Raw genomic sequence first — 16,101 nt, 5'->3', positions numbered from 1 at the left:
TATAAGGTGTTGACGAGGCCTAAATAACTATTCAGTCCTCCCCTCACAGACGTAGCGTCGTTGCAGGGGTTGTCTGCTCGAATCACCTGTATCTTGGTGTCAGACCATTGCTGTGCTCTGCAATTGAAGACGTTTGCTCTGGCTTCACAGACCCTAGCGTTTTTTTTTTTTCTTTCTTTCTTTCTTTCTTTCTTTCCCCCTGTGTGCCAGTCGGTCTACGTAGCCTGGTTGTGGAGCAGCTGGTTTTTGTTTTTCACGTGTCTGCTTCTTCCTTTCTGAAAGACCTCATCTCCTCCTCAGTTATTCTAAAAATGTAGGTTTGGGGAGCATCTCCCGCCCTGTTCCATGAGCCTTTTCGCTTCCATGCAGAGTTGCATTGGTGGAAAGGTCTCAGAAAGACTGGAACGGCCATCTGTGGATCGTTTTTTTTCTCATGGGATGAAGACTTACTTTGTTGGGCTAAAAGCACTTGTGGGATTTCAGCCGTCTTTTATTGCACAATCCGAATTGTGCTGGGTGGCAGGGAAGGGGGGGAATTCAGGCGTCTATCTTTTATAAAGTTTTTTTGGGTTTCCTGAAACCCGGCCAAAGCCCAGACTTATAAAATGTCTATGGCAGTAATTTGCACCACACCTGACGTTTACGGTGCCAAATGGAAACCACAGAACATGGCAGAACCTGACCCTGCCTTTCCATCAAAGTCCTGTTGCGTCTGCTGCCACACGGATAGGAACTTGTCGTGATGATGCAAGGTGGCTGCTCTCGGGTGCGACCAACATCTGCGCTGAGGCATGTTTATTTTGTTGCCATGTTTTATTGTGGAGATGACTGTGTGTCGATGTCTTTTTTTTTTTTTTTTTTTTTGACCCCCCTCCTCAAATTTAATTTAGTCCGATGATTTATTCTTAGTGGCGGCATCTGCGGTCTCGTTCTCTCTGGAGGTTCTGGTAAATAAAGGTCCCTTTTTTTTCCCCCGGTATGGATACTTTCATGAATATCATATAAAGTTAATCTAGGCAGATGGCGGCTGCTGCTGGTTTGTTTTTCTGCTGATTTCAAGCGTCTGTGACTCTGCTATAAACCGCATGTGAAGCCCCGTTTCTCCCTTCCTCTCGTTTTCGCTCTCAGTCTCCCTCTCTGTGTATTTCCCTCCCTCCCTCCCTCCCGCGAGTTACAGCTGGTGCGTGGGGTTGGTGGGGGCCATTATTAAAAGTGATTTATTGAATTACGGTCGTTTGGAAATCAGCTGAGGCCGAAGGCAGCCCTCGAGAAGCAGGGCTCGCTGCTCTCGACTTCATTTAAGTGTTTAATTGATCAATACTGTGTGCCAGGAAAACAGAGGGGAGTGATTTGGAGAGCAGGCAGTCCTGCACTGGCTAATGCTGGGCCCGACTGGGCCCGACTGGGTCGGCCTGAGTCCTGGCTGCACGGTCATCTGTTTCCAAAAACGCCTTTTCACCATGTTGCTCTTCACTTCTTGTTCAGCTTTTTCGCTACTTTCCCGTGAGTAGTTAAGCATTAAAACCATTAACTTTCCCATCAATGTTTCCCGGAAAAAAACATTGTAGAAAGAAATCATAGTCTAGAGGGATATTTATACCTTTATTTATTGTTTTTATTTTTAAATGAAGACGCATTTATAATATATAAATTGAGTAAATTAATAGCAGAAACACATTTTATTCTAGTTTTAATGAACTTTCGCGGTTGTAGACAGTGTTAAATTGGAGGGAATGTCCGTAAAGCTGTCAAACATTGTGTTCCATTTGTTTTTTAACTAAAATAGTGGTGGATGTGGAAAATAAAGGCCTAGTGGTGTTTGGTGTTGTGTTATCTGAATCATTTTTGCCCGTTCTGAAAATTAGAACAACAATATGTGATCAACCCTTATGAAGTAGCTATGAAATAATATTAATATTAAATATAGGTTTAATTGTTTGGTGATGGGAGTGTGTGTGTGTGTGTGTGTGTGTGTGTTCCACTCGCCAGAGTCCTTGAACAGTGTTATTAATTTGTTCTGACAACTGCAACTAGGTATTTATGAACCCATGAATGGAATTTTGTCACCTACTGTCAAAGTCTTTCTCTTCATCTATCCATCCTTCCGCTCTTCCATCAGTCCTTTATCAAAACTGTAAATTCGGGTCAGAAGTGCTGCCTTTACTTCACATTTGTATGTGTTCTCATTCCTTTTAACAAGAAATAAGGCTGGTGGGGTTTTATTACAGTAACTCTGTAATAATAGTAATACTGAAAAAGGATCAGAGATTTATTTTTATATCCAGTATTCCCCTGATATACATCTACCATAGTCAGTTGTATTGCTTTAGGCAACAGTTTTATTTAACTTGGGCTGTTTTTTTGCGTTATCTATATGCACTGTTTGCTGTAGATGGGATATTAAAAGGCTTTTATAATTGCCCTGTTTAGTCCAGTGACAGACAGATGTTCTCACAATGTCTGTAGTCTTGTCACTCAGATTAGGACCGGGGCTCTTTATGGGGTCATTTCACTGAAGACATAATTGGCTCAAGTGATTTTCAAACCTTTCTTGTTCCAGCCCACATGCAGCTTGTTTAAGACATTCCCACACCATGGTCTCTGGTCTCAGTGACATCTAAAGGCTAAGGACGAAATGTGAAAAGGACCCAAAGCATCTCTGTTGTACTTAGTGTCAGTATTTACACATAATGCACATAGCAGGTCATTTTTTATTGGCAATTTAATGTGAAATATTTGAGTTTCTGTTGGCTAGTCTGTGCAAAAGGACAGTTCTATCCTCAATTCATGAAATGAAAATGTAACTTTCACACGTGGCCTTGTTTTAACCTCTTTACTATTACAAAAATACATAAAATATAAATTATGTTAGAATAATGGTATTCTAATATTATCAAAGATGCATTGTTGCAACTTAGTGGTTTTTTTTATATGCTATTTTGTAAGCCCTTTAGATACATTTTGGTGTTTATATTATTTACTTATGTTCCATCATAGTTTCCTATGGGTCAGCAAACAGTGTGTTTAAAATTGTAGCAGTTTATTCTGTAATTGTTCTGATTACAGTGCTGTGTGTGGGACGTCTACAAGTGTTCTGTAGTTGAACGGCTGAATGTATGTACAGAATCTGGAATCGGACCAGTCAGCTTTTACGCAGTACGCTGTGTGTGCTTCACTGCCTTGTTTGGTTGTATTTTCAGGCAGAATAACCGCAGCGCGTTCATGTATTTTTCATGTTGGTTCTGTTTTGTTGTTGTCTGTTTTAGAACAGGGGCCATTTGCCAGCTGGACTCTTTTTTTTTTCCTTGTATGTATTTTTTGACTTTAGTTGAAAGCCAGCAGCAACTGATCGACCATAGCCGGTGTCTTGTCTGGGTGAAATTGTTCGTTCCTCGTGGGATCCGCTGTGGACACAGGGCTGGGATGGAGAGGGGTTTTAGTTGTTGCTGTAATAGCCCTCTGATGGAGCGGCCTACAATTCTGCAGCGCTGCGCTTCACACCTCCAGTAAAAATCAATCTGGCACCTTGTCAGGCGTCTGAAGGTGAGGACTTTGCTCCGGCCGTGGGTGTCTGCAGAGCCCAGCTCCTCTGCTGCTTGTAAATGGCCTGGAAATGATTTGTGACACGGTGGCAGTAATCTCTCTCGCTCGCTCTCACTCTCTTTCTCTCGCTCCCTCCCCCGCCGCCTCTCGCCCGGTCCCTGTGAGTTCTTTTTTCTTTTTCTCCCTAAGGGTCGCTCGCATCCAGCTTGCCAAATCAGTTTCTTATTTCCCTCTCTGTTACTCGTTGAGCGGCCATGATGGAGTGAAATCTGATGCACGGGCCTCCCCCTCCCTCCCATGTTATTCAGTCGAAAGCGTCGGGGGACGGCAGAAGAAAGCCGTAGGAGCGTTTTTCTTTTCTTTTTTTCTCTCCCCCTCCGTTCCTTATCTCACGGCTCTGGAATCGTATCACACAGCCCTCCCGCATTCAGATGCTTTACACGACGAGCGCGCGTCTTTAACAACACTGCCTTTTGCTGCTTTCAGGCTACACGATGAAAGTCAGCGGCATGCAATTTCTTTTTTCATGTCAGATGAAATGTAATGTGTTGCCCTAAATAAAATGCACATTCAAATCGCAACAATCAGAATTTTTCTTTAGCACAGCGTCGTGAATATATTTCTCAGTCAAAGGCTTACATGCATAAATATTGAATCTATTAATCTAATTGACCTTGGGGGGTGAGTGTAACTCATTTCCATTTCAAAAGGCACCGATTAATTGAACTAGTCACCATTTACACTGACTCTGTATAAACTAAATATGTTATGTAACAAGCCCAGTTTCTAGCCTAAGTAAATGTTAGCGGCGAATGCTAATGTTGTAGCAATAATTCACACAAACAAGTTATTTTGTTACCATGACATTATGCTATTGTTAATTAAGTACTCTGTAAGTCTGTAAGTACACACATGTTCTTCTTAACTTTTTTAATTAAAAAAAAATTAACATTTTTGCCTGACTTTGTAGCAATTGCGCTAACGCCTGATCTCATTACAGCTGACCAGTTATTTTTGCATGGTTGTAGGAATCCTTTTTAAATCTGATATTTCTGATTTTTATATATATATATATATATATATAGGCCAATACATTACCCTCATGGCAATGGCCTTTCACCCGTGTGAATAAATATAAGGAGCGCAATTAGCTGTTATTGCCGAGGTTAACGATTGAGCGTCCAACAGGATAGTAACCCTACACAAATACTGACTTATTTACGCTTATTTATAGACTACTGCAGACATTCGGGGAATGCCGGCCTGCTTTGTGTGTGCAGCAGGCGTACGACTCTGTACGTGGTTATCAGGGTCCTGGTGAAGTGGTGCATTGTGTGCTGATGAAAACTGAAGTCCCGCTGTTTTGGCACGGCGGCCACCCCACCTGACATTTTGCTGAGATGCAGGCTGGCTGACCTCTCCGGATCTTCGGGCGCCCGTCACCTGCAGCTCCCCTGTGCATTTCTATTTCAGTCAGCAGCTCAAGCACACAATCCAATTACTCAGGCCAGGCCTCTGCGCGGGGGGAGATGCATCCTCTCGCCGGTGGGCGAGCCGAAATGGCTCGTTAGCAGGGCCCTGCCGTCGTAATTGAGGGTCTTGTGGAGCCGCCGCTCTGCGATGCCGAGGAGCTTTCTTTGGCCACGAGATGCCACAGGGCCACGCCGTGATCCATCCACACAGCCCCCATCACACCAAGGTTCGCATGCCGTCTGATGGGTTGTAAAACACGGGATCAAAGCGAGGTTGCTGGGGTCTGCGGCAGGCTACGCTATTCTGCATTGGTGAATTACAGACTTAAAAACGCTTTAATCAGAGTTCTGCTCTGTGATCACATCATTATCCTGTGTCATCGCAGCAAAAACGCTGTCCTGCAGGGGGGTATCTCACCTTCCTTTACTTACGTTGTGGACGATGCCTCTGTGGTCAATCAGAAGTTGTATACTTGCGGGAGCTGAAGACCAGGCCTGGATCCGTATTTGAAGAGTAGGAGTCAATATTGCACGTTCAGCAACGGTGACATTTTTCCATGGAAAGTTTTGCCAGTTCTTGGTAACGGCAATAAAATTAGACCGCAGATGCAATCTCTCTCTCTCTGATTACACCTCAAAAGCTCCTGTGTTGCACCCCTGCCAAACCACTGCTGAATCTGAATTCAGATTCAGATCGCGCCCCAGAAGCGATTGGAGAGAACGCGTTATTGGGGTGTATGCTGGAACCGCTCACTGTGTGTTTCCCGGTAAAGGCCGGTACAGTAGGTCAGCGGGAGATCTGGTTACAAGGCGACGGGGGAATCCAGCCGAAACGGACGGGACAGCTGCTCTTCCCCTTAACGCCCCTCCCTACCTCAAGGGCGGGTGAGAGCGGGCGGCTGATCGAGTTTCCCCTCACGGGTGCTAATGTGGCTGCTGGAGGGTGGCCTGTTTGAGTTGGCTGATGGAGGCGCGGGTGAGTTATGGGCCCGCCTGGCAGGGCCCCCGTGGCCGTTTGGGGATGCGCCTGTCTCCCTTAATGAGAACTGAGTAATGCAGCCCGAGCCCGTGCTCCGCCTGGCAGGTCCGGGCGGGGGGGGGGGGGGGGGGTCCAGGAGAGCGGCCACGTTGATAGCGGCTCAATCGATGGGTCGGCCATCACAGGTTCGGCGATGCGGCAGGGCCGTCTGGATCGCTCAGCGTGTCATCATTTCAGCAGGAGGCTCGATAAATCCTCCCATCACCCAGGAGGCCCTGTCTGTTCTCAGATCCCTCTGCTTTACAGCGAAGAAACAAACAAAAGAAAGGGAGAGAGAGATGAAGAGGAGCGGCACTTTTATTTGAAGCAGCTCGTAATCTCACCGAAGGGAAGTGTTTTGGTTTCTCTCCATTTCCTCCTTGCTCTCTCTCAGCTCAGCTCAGCTCCCCTGAGCCCTATGATGGACTGGGAATCACACAGTGCCTGTCACCCTCTCTCTCTCTCTCTCTCTCTCTCTCTCTCTCATTTTATTAGAGATTCTCAATTACTCTGCAGTGAAGGGGGAATTAAAAATGAAAGGGTGCTCTGCAAATGGAGGCAGAAATCTCTCCACAATCGGGTCAGAGGTTCTCTTGTGTAATGGCGCCTGTTCTCCCCCCTTCTCTTTCTTTTCTCCCTGTCAGGGTGTGTGCTTTTATTCTACTATTCTGTTTTTTTTTTTTTTTTTTTTTTGGTCTCTCTCTCTCTCTCTAAAGCTTCAAAGAAAGCAGACAGTATCAAGACTTGTATCGATCGGATCTTCTGAAGCCACCACCTCTCCACTTTCCTCCGCCGCTCTGCTTTCCCGGCACGTTCATCAGGGCTGCGCCCGTCCGCTGCGGATACCCGCGTTAATTAGGCTTGTGTAGCCAAGGGAGGGGCGGAGCTCTCTCGCCACTGGTGCCCCCCCTCCCCCACCCGGCTCTCCCGCAGCCCACTGGCATGTAGCAGGCAGATCTTAAATTAGTCCAGGGCTGTTATTTACAGGCCCCTGGAAAAGGCGGCGGGAGCGGCGAGCGCCCGGCCGCCGGGCCTTCTGGGTATGTGTAATGAAGAAGATGACCTGTTCTGTTGCTTTTGAAGTGCTTATGGCAGCAGCAGGAGGAGGAGGGTGAGTGTCCACCATGGCGCTGGACAGCCTTGTGAAGGAGTGTGGGCATTATGGGCTCGTCTTTATCACATTACAGACGTTTAAGTTAATGGAGAATAGTCCATTTGCAGTATTGGCCTGGGAAATTAAACAGGAAAAGTACCCATGAAGTGGAGTCGCCCTCTACGCGCGCAGAGCGTAGTTTAATTGGCCTTTTTCCACGAGCAGGAGATACTGTCACTTTCACATCCCGCCTCTTATCCAAACCATTGGCGCAAAGAGCCTTCCATTGCTGGTTGACTGGCGTGCTCGCACGTTGTTAGCCTGCGAGCTGGAATTTGGACGCTCGACCATGATTTGGATTTTTATTTTTTATTTTTTTGGCATTCGAGTCGTAGCACTGCTTCGAGCCGCCGTATCTCCCGCAGTGTCTGTGTTCATTTGCTTAGGAACCATTTGGTTTGCATGTCAGAGGGGTGCTGCCAAGATAAGGGGATATTGTGGCTGGCAAGTTTATCTGGCAATAAGCTGTTTCCATGGCGTCCGATTTAATTACGCCCAGATGACTCTGACGTGGCTGTAGCTGTGGCTGATGGCGGCAAACATGGTGCTGCCTAGCTGGGAATGTCGGTTTCGTCCAATGAGCGATTCTTAGCTCGGTTTCAAAATGAACTTTTTGAAGGGTTTTTTGAGGTCAGTATTGAATTCCACAAGCAGGCAGCCTTACATACAAGGCCGTGATCAATAATTTTTTTTTGCATCAATATTATTGTACATTAGTCAAAAACAGCCTTTTCTTCTAAATAACATGTAAACCATGTAATTATATTCATCTTTGGGTCTTTTCTATTGTATATCAAATATGATGAAAATGTGTCAGATTTTGGCAAAGGAATCTGCCTGTAAATGTGGAAACGACATTATAACTGAGGCGTATTTGATGAAGATCTGCATTTCAGTGACAACATCCTGTGTGACCCGACTCTCTCCTGGGTGGCTGAAAGGGGAAATGAAGGGAGGCCGGGTTTCTCACACGTAGCTGGAGGTTAAATTAGCATCCCTGATAAGTCAATAATGGCATGACAGGCCCATTCAGCCCTACAGTAGCGGCCCTTCGCCGGTGTTTGGGAAGCCGTCCCGACCCCTCCCTCCTCCACTCGGAGAAAAGGCTCATTGTTGCGGGGCGAGAGGAGATCCATATGATAAGCGAGCTGAAAGGAGCGCTCTGAGAGCAGGGCTCCTCTTCCTGCACACGAGTTGGTTTTTTTTTTTTTTTTTTGACCCAGTGTTTTGAAAGCAGGCACAGCGCTGGGCTCTGATCCGCCTCAAAGGAGCCTTTTGTGGTGGTGGCCATTAAAGCGCCTTTCTTGCCACCCCCCCACCCCCCTCTTTTTTTTATTTGTCTGTCACATGTAAACAGCCCAGTGAGAAACATGCTGCTCCTGCTATCTGAGGACCTTCTGTAATTGTCTGTAAACGGCTTTTAAATGCTGCAGTCATGAGTGCAGGAAGCCAGAACTAAATTGGCCCACACTGCCAGGATTCATGCATAGGCGGCACAAATGGGGCCTTGATCTCATGGTATGGGGGAGGAAAGAAACTTGAGTAACGTTTTAGTGACTACTTTTGTTTTACTCCTGGAAATGAATCACTATTACCTGGTTAAAATGTATGTATCCTTTGTCATATCTCTTTTTGCATTTGAATTGTTTAATTTGGCATTTAGAAAAAAATATTGTATTGGAAATTTCGTGCCATTGTTGAAAATTCTTAACTCCCTTTCTTTGTTGGCCGAAGAAGCAGGACTAAACCAAAATGCTGGCTCAGGGAATGGATACATTTATTACTCCCCATAACCACTCGATACCAATGCATCACATCAATTTTATTGGCTTTTGTTTTAATACTAAATCTAAGCAGTTACATTATCTTGATGTTCTGTGTGTGTTGCTCAAGCTATGAAAAGGGTCTGTCCCTGGCTGCAGCAAGCCTTGTGCGTGTCCTTTTGGTGCAGTTTTGACCTCGGTATTGATACGTCGGGGTGTTAATTAGCCTAAATTTCCGGTCGGGCAGCGCTGGGCCTGGTGTCCAGGTCAGGATTGTGGCTTTGATGATTTCAGGGGTCTCTCTGGTGCGCTCGCTTGATGTTAACCTATTGGTTTGGGAGGAAATTGACTCCATATGTGTTAGCAGATTGAGGGATCCTTTCAGTTTCTCAGGCAGCATCTAGCAGGAACACAGATTCTGAGGTCTACCCACAGTTTGTACCAGCATGTCATTTTTAGTGCCATTAGGCATATGTCTTTCTCTGGATTTGGGTTTTGAGCCAGCCTCCCACTGCGATTCAACTCCTTCACCATGTCTGTTTCCTTAGTATGAGCTACTTGCATTAGTCACACATTTTTAAGGGCAAGATGTACCTTTTAGCTCTTGTCAGTACCAGAAAACTCAATTCTTGTTTTCAAGAGTTGACAGACTTTGGAGTCAAATTTGGTAAAATTTTCTTAGGAAGTAACTTTTTTGATTTTTTTTTTTCCCCCACCCAAAAATGTGGACTACAGACCTGCCTTTTCCAAAAATTTGCCAGTTCACGGTAGTCCTGTTTACAGTGAACCGGCATGATAAAGTTTTGGTTGGTGAATGCATTATCAAATTCACTCTGGATGCCATATATGTTGATGGAGACTGATTAGTTCTTTTAGGTTTGTGAGAACTCAAGATAAATTTGAATGTAAGCAGCTTATTTAAATGAAAATCAAAGCTCGTGCTACTTGGTAAAATTCCTCGAAAGTGTCTGGATCACTTGTTTACTTTACTTAGCAGACGCTTTTATCCAAAGCAAGTTACAAGAGGAAGACACCAGCAATTCCCGATCAAATTCTATAGATTTTGAGTTTACAAAACTAAGAGCCATGATAAGAACTTGTCAGTAAAAGAACATGCTCGGAAATATATTTTTATATGAGCAGTAGGCTGAATTTTATCTTGAAATGAAAGCTTTGTGTTGATGTTGAGTGGCTGTTTTAACATGCCGGTTCTCTCTTTTCAGGGCAAAGATGTGGGTAACTGGGAAGGGGAACCCGAGACGACCCTGAGGCAGCTGTAGAGACGCTCCCTCCCCTGCCCCCAGTAGTCTGAGGAGATCAGACACTACTGTGGCACACCTGGGCCGCTGGCACTAAGATGTCCCTAAGCAGTGGCACTGCAGGCGGGAAAGGTGTGGACCCAAATCCGGTGGACACTTACGACAGCGGCGATGAGTGGGACATTGGAGTCGGCAATCTGATCATCGACCTCGACGCAGACCTAGAGAAGGATAAACTTGAGATGTCCGGAGCTAAAGACGGCGGCGCCATGGCGGCTCCTCCCAGTGCTGTGGCCACTTTACCAGACAATATTAAATTTGTTAGCCCCGTCCCCGCCCCCCAAGGCAAAGAAAGCAAATCGAAATCCAAGCGCAACAAAAACTCTAAGGACAATAACAAAGCCTCTGTCACCGACGGGGGTAAGAAGGACCCACAGGGCCGGACCCAGGTGGAGAGCACCGGGTCGGCCACGGGCGCGGCCACCCAGGCCATCGCCGGTTCCGGAAAGGGCACCGAGAAGAGCGGCAAGGCCTCTCGGAACGTGCCCAGCGGAAAGAAGGACAAGGAGAGTGGCTCTGGGAAGAGCAAGAAGGAGAAAAACGAGGGCGTGCCCGTGGCCACCGCTGGGGCCGACAAAGACTCTGGCACCGCAGGGCTGGCTCTGGGCTCGGCCCGCAGCACCCCGTTTGAAGGCGCGCAGGGCGCGGACTTGGCCGTGGCCGAGCAACTTGGGAATATTGCCCTGGAGACCTCTGGGATTGTCCAGCCCTTGTCCATTAAGAGTGAGCCGGAGGAGGTGGAGAACAATGATTGCAGGAACTTGAAGAAGGTTAAGAGTGAAAAGGTTAGCCCCATCGCTTTATTCTTTACTTGGTTTGGGGGTCATGGTAACCGTTGGCGTTTTCCTGAGCTGCCCGGCTATTCGGCGAGTGGAAAACCGGAGTCAGACAGGTGCGCCTGTCTCACGTCCTGCCTGCTTTTCTGGAAGAGCTGTGATGGTTGTGCACTCGAGTCTTTCATGCCACGGTACTTTTCCTCCCCCTCAGCCCAAAAAAAAACGAGAGCGTGACTTTGTTCTGCAAGACCCATAATCCTCCCTGGTGACTGGGGCTCTCGCTCTGTGGAGTGCAAATGCCTTTCCTCATGGCTGTCAGCCATTTTACAGAGAGAAGGGAGGCATTCGCTCACACCGCAGCTCAGGTTCCACCCACCGAAGCAGCCGTGAACCGGTGGGGAGCAAGGGAGAGAGAGTAAAAGGGGAGGGGTTTAAAAAAAAAAAAAAAAAAAAATATCAAGGTGTTCTCAGGAGCTCATTAAAAAAAAAAAAGCTTCCTGGCTTTCAGCATGCATTTTGTTTTTCCAGAACGAAACTTTTACCAGTTGTGTGTGCGTCAGCCTGCTCGCTTGTGAGGGCCTGCCTTGTGCTTTTCTGTTGTCTTTGTTATAAAAATGAATGCGACTGGGACCGTTTCTGTGGCACAAACTCCTGGAATGAGCAGCACTTCACTTTTGCCCTTTTAACTTTCTAAAGGGTTTTGGGTGCATTATCTTCTCTATGCAAGAAACGCTTGACCCTATAGAGGTCATCGAAAGTTCAGGGGAATTCGGACATGCCAAATTTCCAAAGAGTAAAAAAAAAAAAAAAAAACTTTCCAGCCTGCTGTGCGCTGGGTTTTGGGCAGTTTCACTACCCACTTTGTAGTAGAACAAGACTTTCCAGATGGTTGCGGAATCACCCGTCCAACATCATAACAGCAGTGTTTAAACTTCTGATATTTGTGATGTGAGTTTTATTGGACTCTCTCACTAACACAACTGCCCATGTGCTGCTGTGCTGGCGTCTTAAATTTGGATAAATATCTCCTGTAGATATTGTCAGTAGACCAAGTTATCTGTTGGACTGGCGTGTGTGTGGCTGATAATAGATGACACTACATTATATCCATCGAATGTGAACTGTGCAGAACTTACAAATGTGGTGAAAGTGGTGTAATGTCTTTGCTTTTGAGAGGAGGTGAAGATTGAGGGATTTTTTTTTTTTTTTTGAGGCGCAGAAAGCCTGTTCCACCATTTTGGAACCCCAGATGAAAACAGCACAGACTGGGATTGCCTTGCCTATAGGGCTGCCAATGCCAGGCAACAATCCATGTTGGGTTTGGTATTCAGCGGAGGTCTGTGCACATTTTATAAACCTGAATTAAATAATGTACTCTTTCCTTGGCTTAAGGTTTGGTCCTAATGGTGTAACCTCAGCCCCTATTGTAGTTACTGCGGTAAACGGCCTCCTGCTCTCACAGCAACAGCTTCACAGCTCATCACGGATGTGCTTTAATTAGGGTCCCTAATGCTGACGTCAGGTTCTCACCCCATTTTTGCTGATTGCGTGTAGTGCAATCAACAGAGTGAAGCTTTGGCCAGATCAGATAGTCGTAATGAAATGGACGTGGTAACACGATTACCGTGGGCTATTCGCAGCCATTACCTACACTGCCAAATGTGCACTGCCTGCTTCTACCGAGCCTCTGTGGACAGAAGAGAGGTGACAATCAAGGCTGTTAGAGGTTGAGGAGCCATCTTGTTGAACCGGTACTGTCGTGGCCTTAGGTCAGAGATGAAGGAAATCTAGGTGGCCGGGCTGGTGTCCTGTAGTGGAACGCCCGCCATGCACTTTTTTTAGAATGCGTCTTTGTCTCTGTGTGGCGGAGGGCATCTACGATTTACATTTCAAAATGTGGAGGTGTGTAGCACTTTCGCACAGTTTAACACCACGTGTGTGCTGGCCTGCTCTCCATTCAAAGATCTGTTTTTTTTTTTTTTGTGCTCTGCTTTTGTGCCGTGTGCAGTGGGGGAGGGGAGCCTGGAAAGCGTTGCTTGTCCCAGTGCTCTTAACACCCTCTCAGCCCATGTGTACTGGCCAAAGACATTTCTCGGGTTCCATTAATGCAAAGTCTGATGCAGCCTGAATGTAATATAAATCTCCGATAATGTCACTGCTATGTTGCGTTTTGGCTGTAAGGATCACAGTTTAGTGAAAATACTAGTGCCCCACATATGTTCAGTCTTTTTAAATATGTAGTATTTCAGACTACCTAAAGTGAAATTATTATCACTGACATCAAATAAAATGGGTTCTTCAGTAGATAAAAAGTAAAAACTATAACCCAACCTTCTCTCTCTCTCTCTCTCTCTGGAATTAGTTCTTGGTTTTTTTAGCACAGTCAGCGTTCCATATTTCTTTCAGGAAAGTAAATGAATAAATGCCCTGAGCTGCTCCCGCACGGTCAGGATCTGCCTCTGGAATGCTGGATCTCAGGCAGGTCAGGAAATCCAGGGACAAAAGAGAGAAATTTCCAGATGCCGTGGGGGGACGGGGTCCAAGAGCCTGGGGTTACTCGCTGAGCATCTCTTTCTCTCTTTTTTTTTTTGCAGCACAATGCTTTTTGTTCCCCCGGCTTTTAAAAGCTCAGCTTGTCTTGACTCCATTTCCCCTCCTCCCAGCGTGTTCTCATATGGAAATGAGCCGGGCCTGAGTGACAGACTTAAGCAGCGGGGAGCTGAGCTGGTGTCTGTTTACTCAGCCCCCCACCCCGCCTTCCCTTTCCCTCGCACCTGACCCTCCCCAGAACCACTCACACACGTTCTCTCACGCTCAGAGCAGGTGCACCCCGGCGCGCCGAGTCGTCTTAACAGCACCGAGATGGCGAAGGCAGTTTGCCGTCACGCCGCTTGGCCTGTGAGGGCCTAATGACAGCTGGCTGCGAGATGACGAATGCTGGTCCCACGGTGGCAGGCAGGCGGCCACCCGGCCCTGACCTTCAGCCACACTACCTGACTTTGAATTAGAAAAAAAAAACATTTTTAAATCATAACTGGGATTTTTTTATGTTTGGGTGAGCAGAATTCCGCTTTTCTCCTCCTCCTCCGCGAGCCGTCGGCCCGACTAAATGAGGTGGGCTGCGTGTGAAATATGAGCGCGCTGTAAATGTACTGTATCTCGCTTGTTTCCCCGCTGGTGATAACTCCTGCTGAAATAAAAGCCGGAGTCGGATTCGGGCGTGCCTGCTCAGCGGTCTTCAGGGAGCCCTTGAAATGCGACTCGGCTCTTTAAACCGCAGCGTTTCTTCTCAGCCAAACGCTAAATGAACATTTGCCGCTATTTTCCCCAAGCGCTTTACATTTACCCTGCATTATAGGACAGGTCCGAATAATTACAATTATTCTTAACAAAGCTAACTAATGACCTTGAGACCTTTAGGACCTTCTCACGACTGCTGACGGTTTCCCCTGAGGAGAACTGGAGAAGCCCGCACCTTGTAATTGTTCCGCCGGGATGTTTTTTTATTTTATTTTATTATTTAATATATTTTTTTATATAAAGAGGCAGAAGTGACTCCTGCCGAGAATGAACTGGCTGTCAATTATCCCCATCTGCGCCTCGGGGCCGCCCCGGCAGCAGCTATCTGCCGGCGCGCCGTGCTGGTGAGGGGCAGAGATGACACGCTGTGATGGATTGCAGGCCTTGGCTGGAGATTGGCTCACTGATACAGAGAGAGGGGCTCAGACACACATCATTATGCTCAAAAACGGGGTGTAGCGCCGCGGCTGCCAGCGCAGAGACAGGTGTAGTTACGCCGAAGGAGGCGGCTCGGCGAGGGCCTCATTATCTCCGCTCCCTCAGGTTTAATCGGTGTGTGTGTGTGTGTTTTTTTACCACACAAACAGCAGCTCTCGGCTTGCCTCATTATGTGCAGAAGCGTCTTAATACCAAACCAGTCTCAGCCAAGAGTCCCTGCTCGATAGTCGTCTTCCACGAATCCTCTTCTAGACACTCCCAGGATGTGTGAAGGCATTAAATGGGCTGGTTCAACGTGACCACAGCAGGTCAAATTCACAGCGGTCAGGTGGCCGTGGAACAGAGACAACACCTCGGAGAGTTAGGGCCCTTTATTTGAAGAATTTTCAAAGAACAGTTGCGAAGCTGTGGCTCCGCTACCTTGCCAGGCAATACAACAGATAGAATTTCACGTCTACGGGAGCGCCACCCATCACGCTTTTCCAAATTCAATATAACGCCGTCATGAAATGGATTTGCTCTGAGTTGTGGTGCTTTTTGTTGGTGAATTGAACTAAAGTAAATCATGTCGTCTCACTACCATTTTTATTAGGGGCACGAAGGTACCGGAATCCCACGTTGCGGTCTGTACCTCGGGGTTTGGATCACGGTTTCGGTTTGTTTTCAGTACGCCTTGTGTGTAAAGTTAACAAGTTTTATTTTCTTGTGCCACTTGTGAGATTTTACTTTAATTCTGTCCCAGTTGGACTGGGCGTCTCGAGACGAGCTCCGCTTGCGTTTTACTTTCGCTTTTGAAGAGAACAGCAGGGAACGTGTGACCTCTGCATTGTTTCATGTCATTATAGTGTCATTCAGGCAGACAAAGTAAGGATGAAACATGGCGTATGGACCCCAACGGTTACACGTCATTCTACTGCTAGCATGTTAAACCGCCCCATGAGTCCAATCATTTCTGGACTAGAATCCTGCGGTATAGAAGGCCGTATTCTGTAAATGTGTTGGACTGTGCAGGGAGGACTTAGTTTGAGTACTGTTGCTACCCCTAGTAGCCTAGTGGGTAACACACTCGCCTATGAACCAGAAGACCCGGGTTCGAATCCCACTAACTACCATTGTGTCCCTGAGCAAGACACTTAACCCTAAGTTGCTCCCTGTAATAAGGGCGTCTGGATAAATGCTGTAAATGTAAATGTATATTTTTATTTATAGAATTAGCAACCACATATGCAATTACGTTTATTTGAATTGGGACATTTTAAAATTTCCCTACGCACGTCCACACATCACCTTTTAAGTATTGTGTTTATTAGGGGGCGGGA

At 46.6% G+C, this 16,101-nt stretch overlaps 1 protein-coding gene across 1 annotated transcript in view; it reads left to right on the top strand.

Annotated features, from left to right (window-relative positions):
• znf609a (zinc finger protein 609a) overlaps positions 1–16,101 on the top strand; it is a 72,462-nt gene that overhangs the window by 17,775 nt on the left and 38,586 nt on the right. The window contains 1 exon segment of the mRNA XM_028958312.1: positions 10,173–11,053. Within this exon segment, the coding sequence (XP_028814145.1) occupies positions 10,307–11,053 (747 nt within the window). The 5' untranslated portion in view covers positions 10,173–10,306.

The sequence above is a fragment of the Denticeps clupeoides genome, chromosome 17 (assembly GCF_900700375.1).
Source record: "Denticeps clupeoides chromosome 17, fDenClu1.1, whole genome shotgun sequence".
NCBI classification, from domain to species: domain Eukaryota; kingdom Metazoa; phylum Chordata; class Actinopteri; order Clupeiformes; family Denticipitidae; genus Denticeps; species Denticeps clupeoides.
The sequence above is the reverse complement of the archived record's forward strand: the minus strand, read 5'-3'. Positions and strand labels throughout refer to the sequence as shown.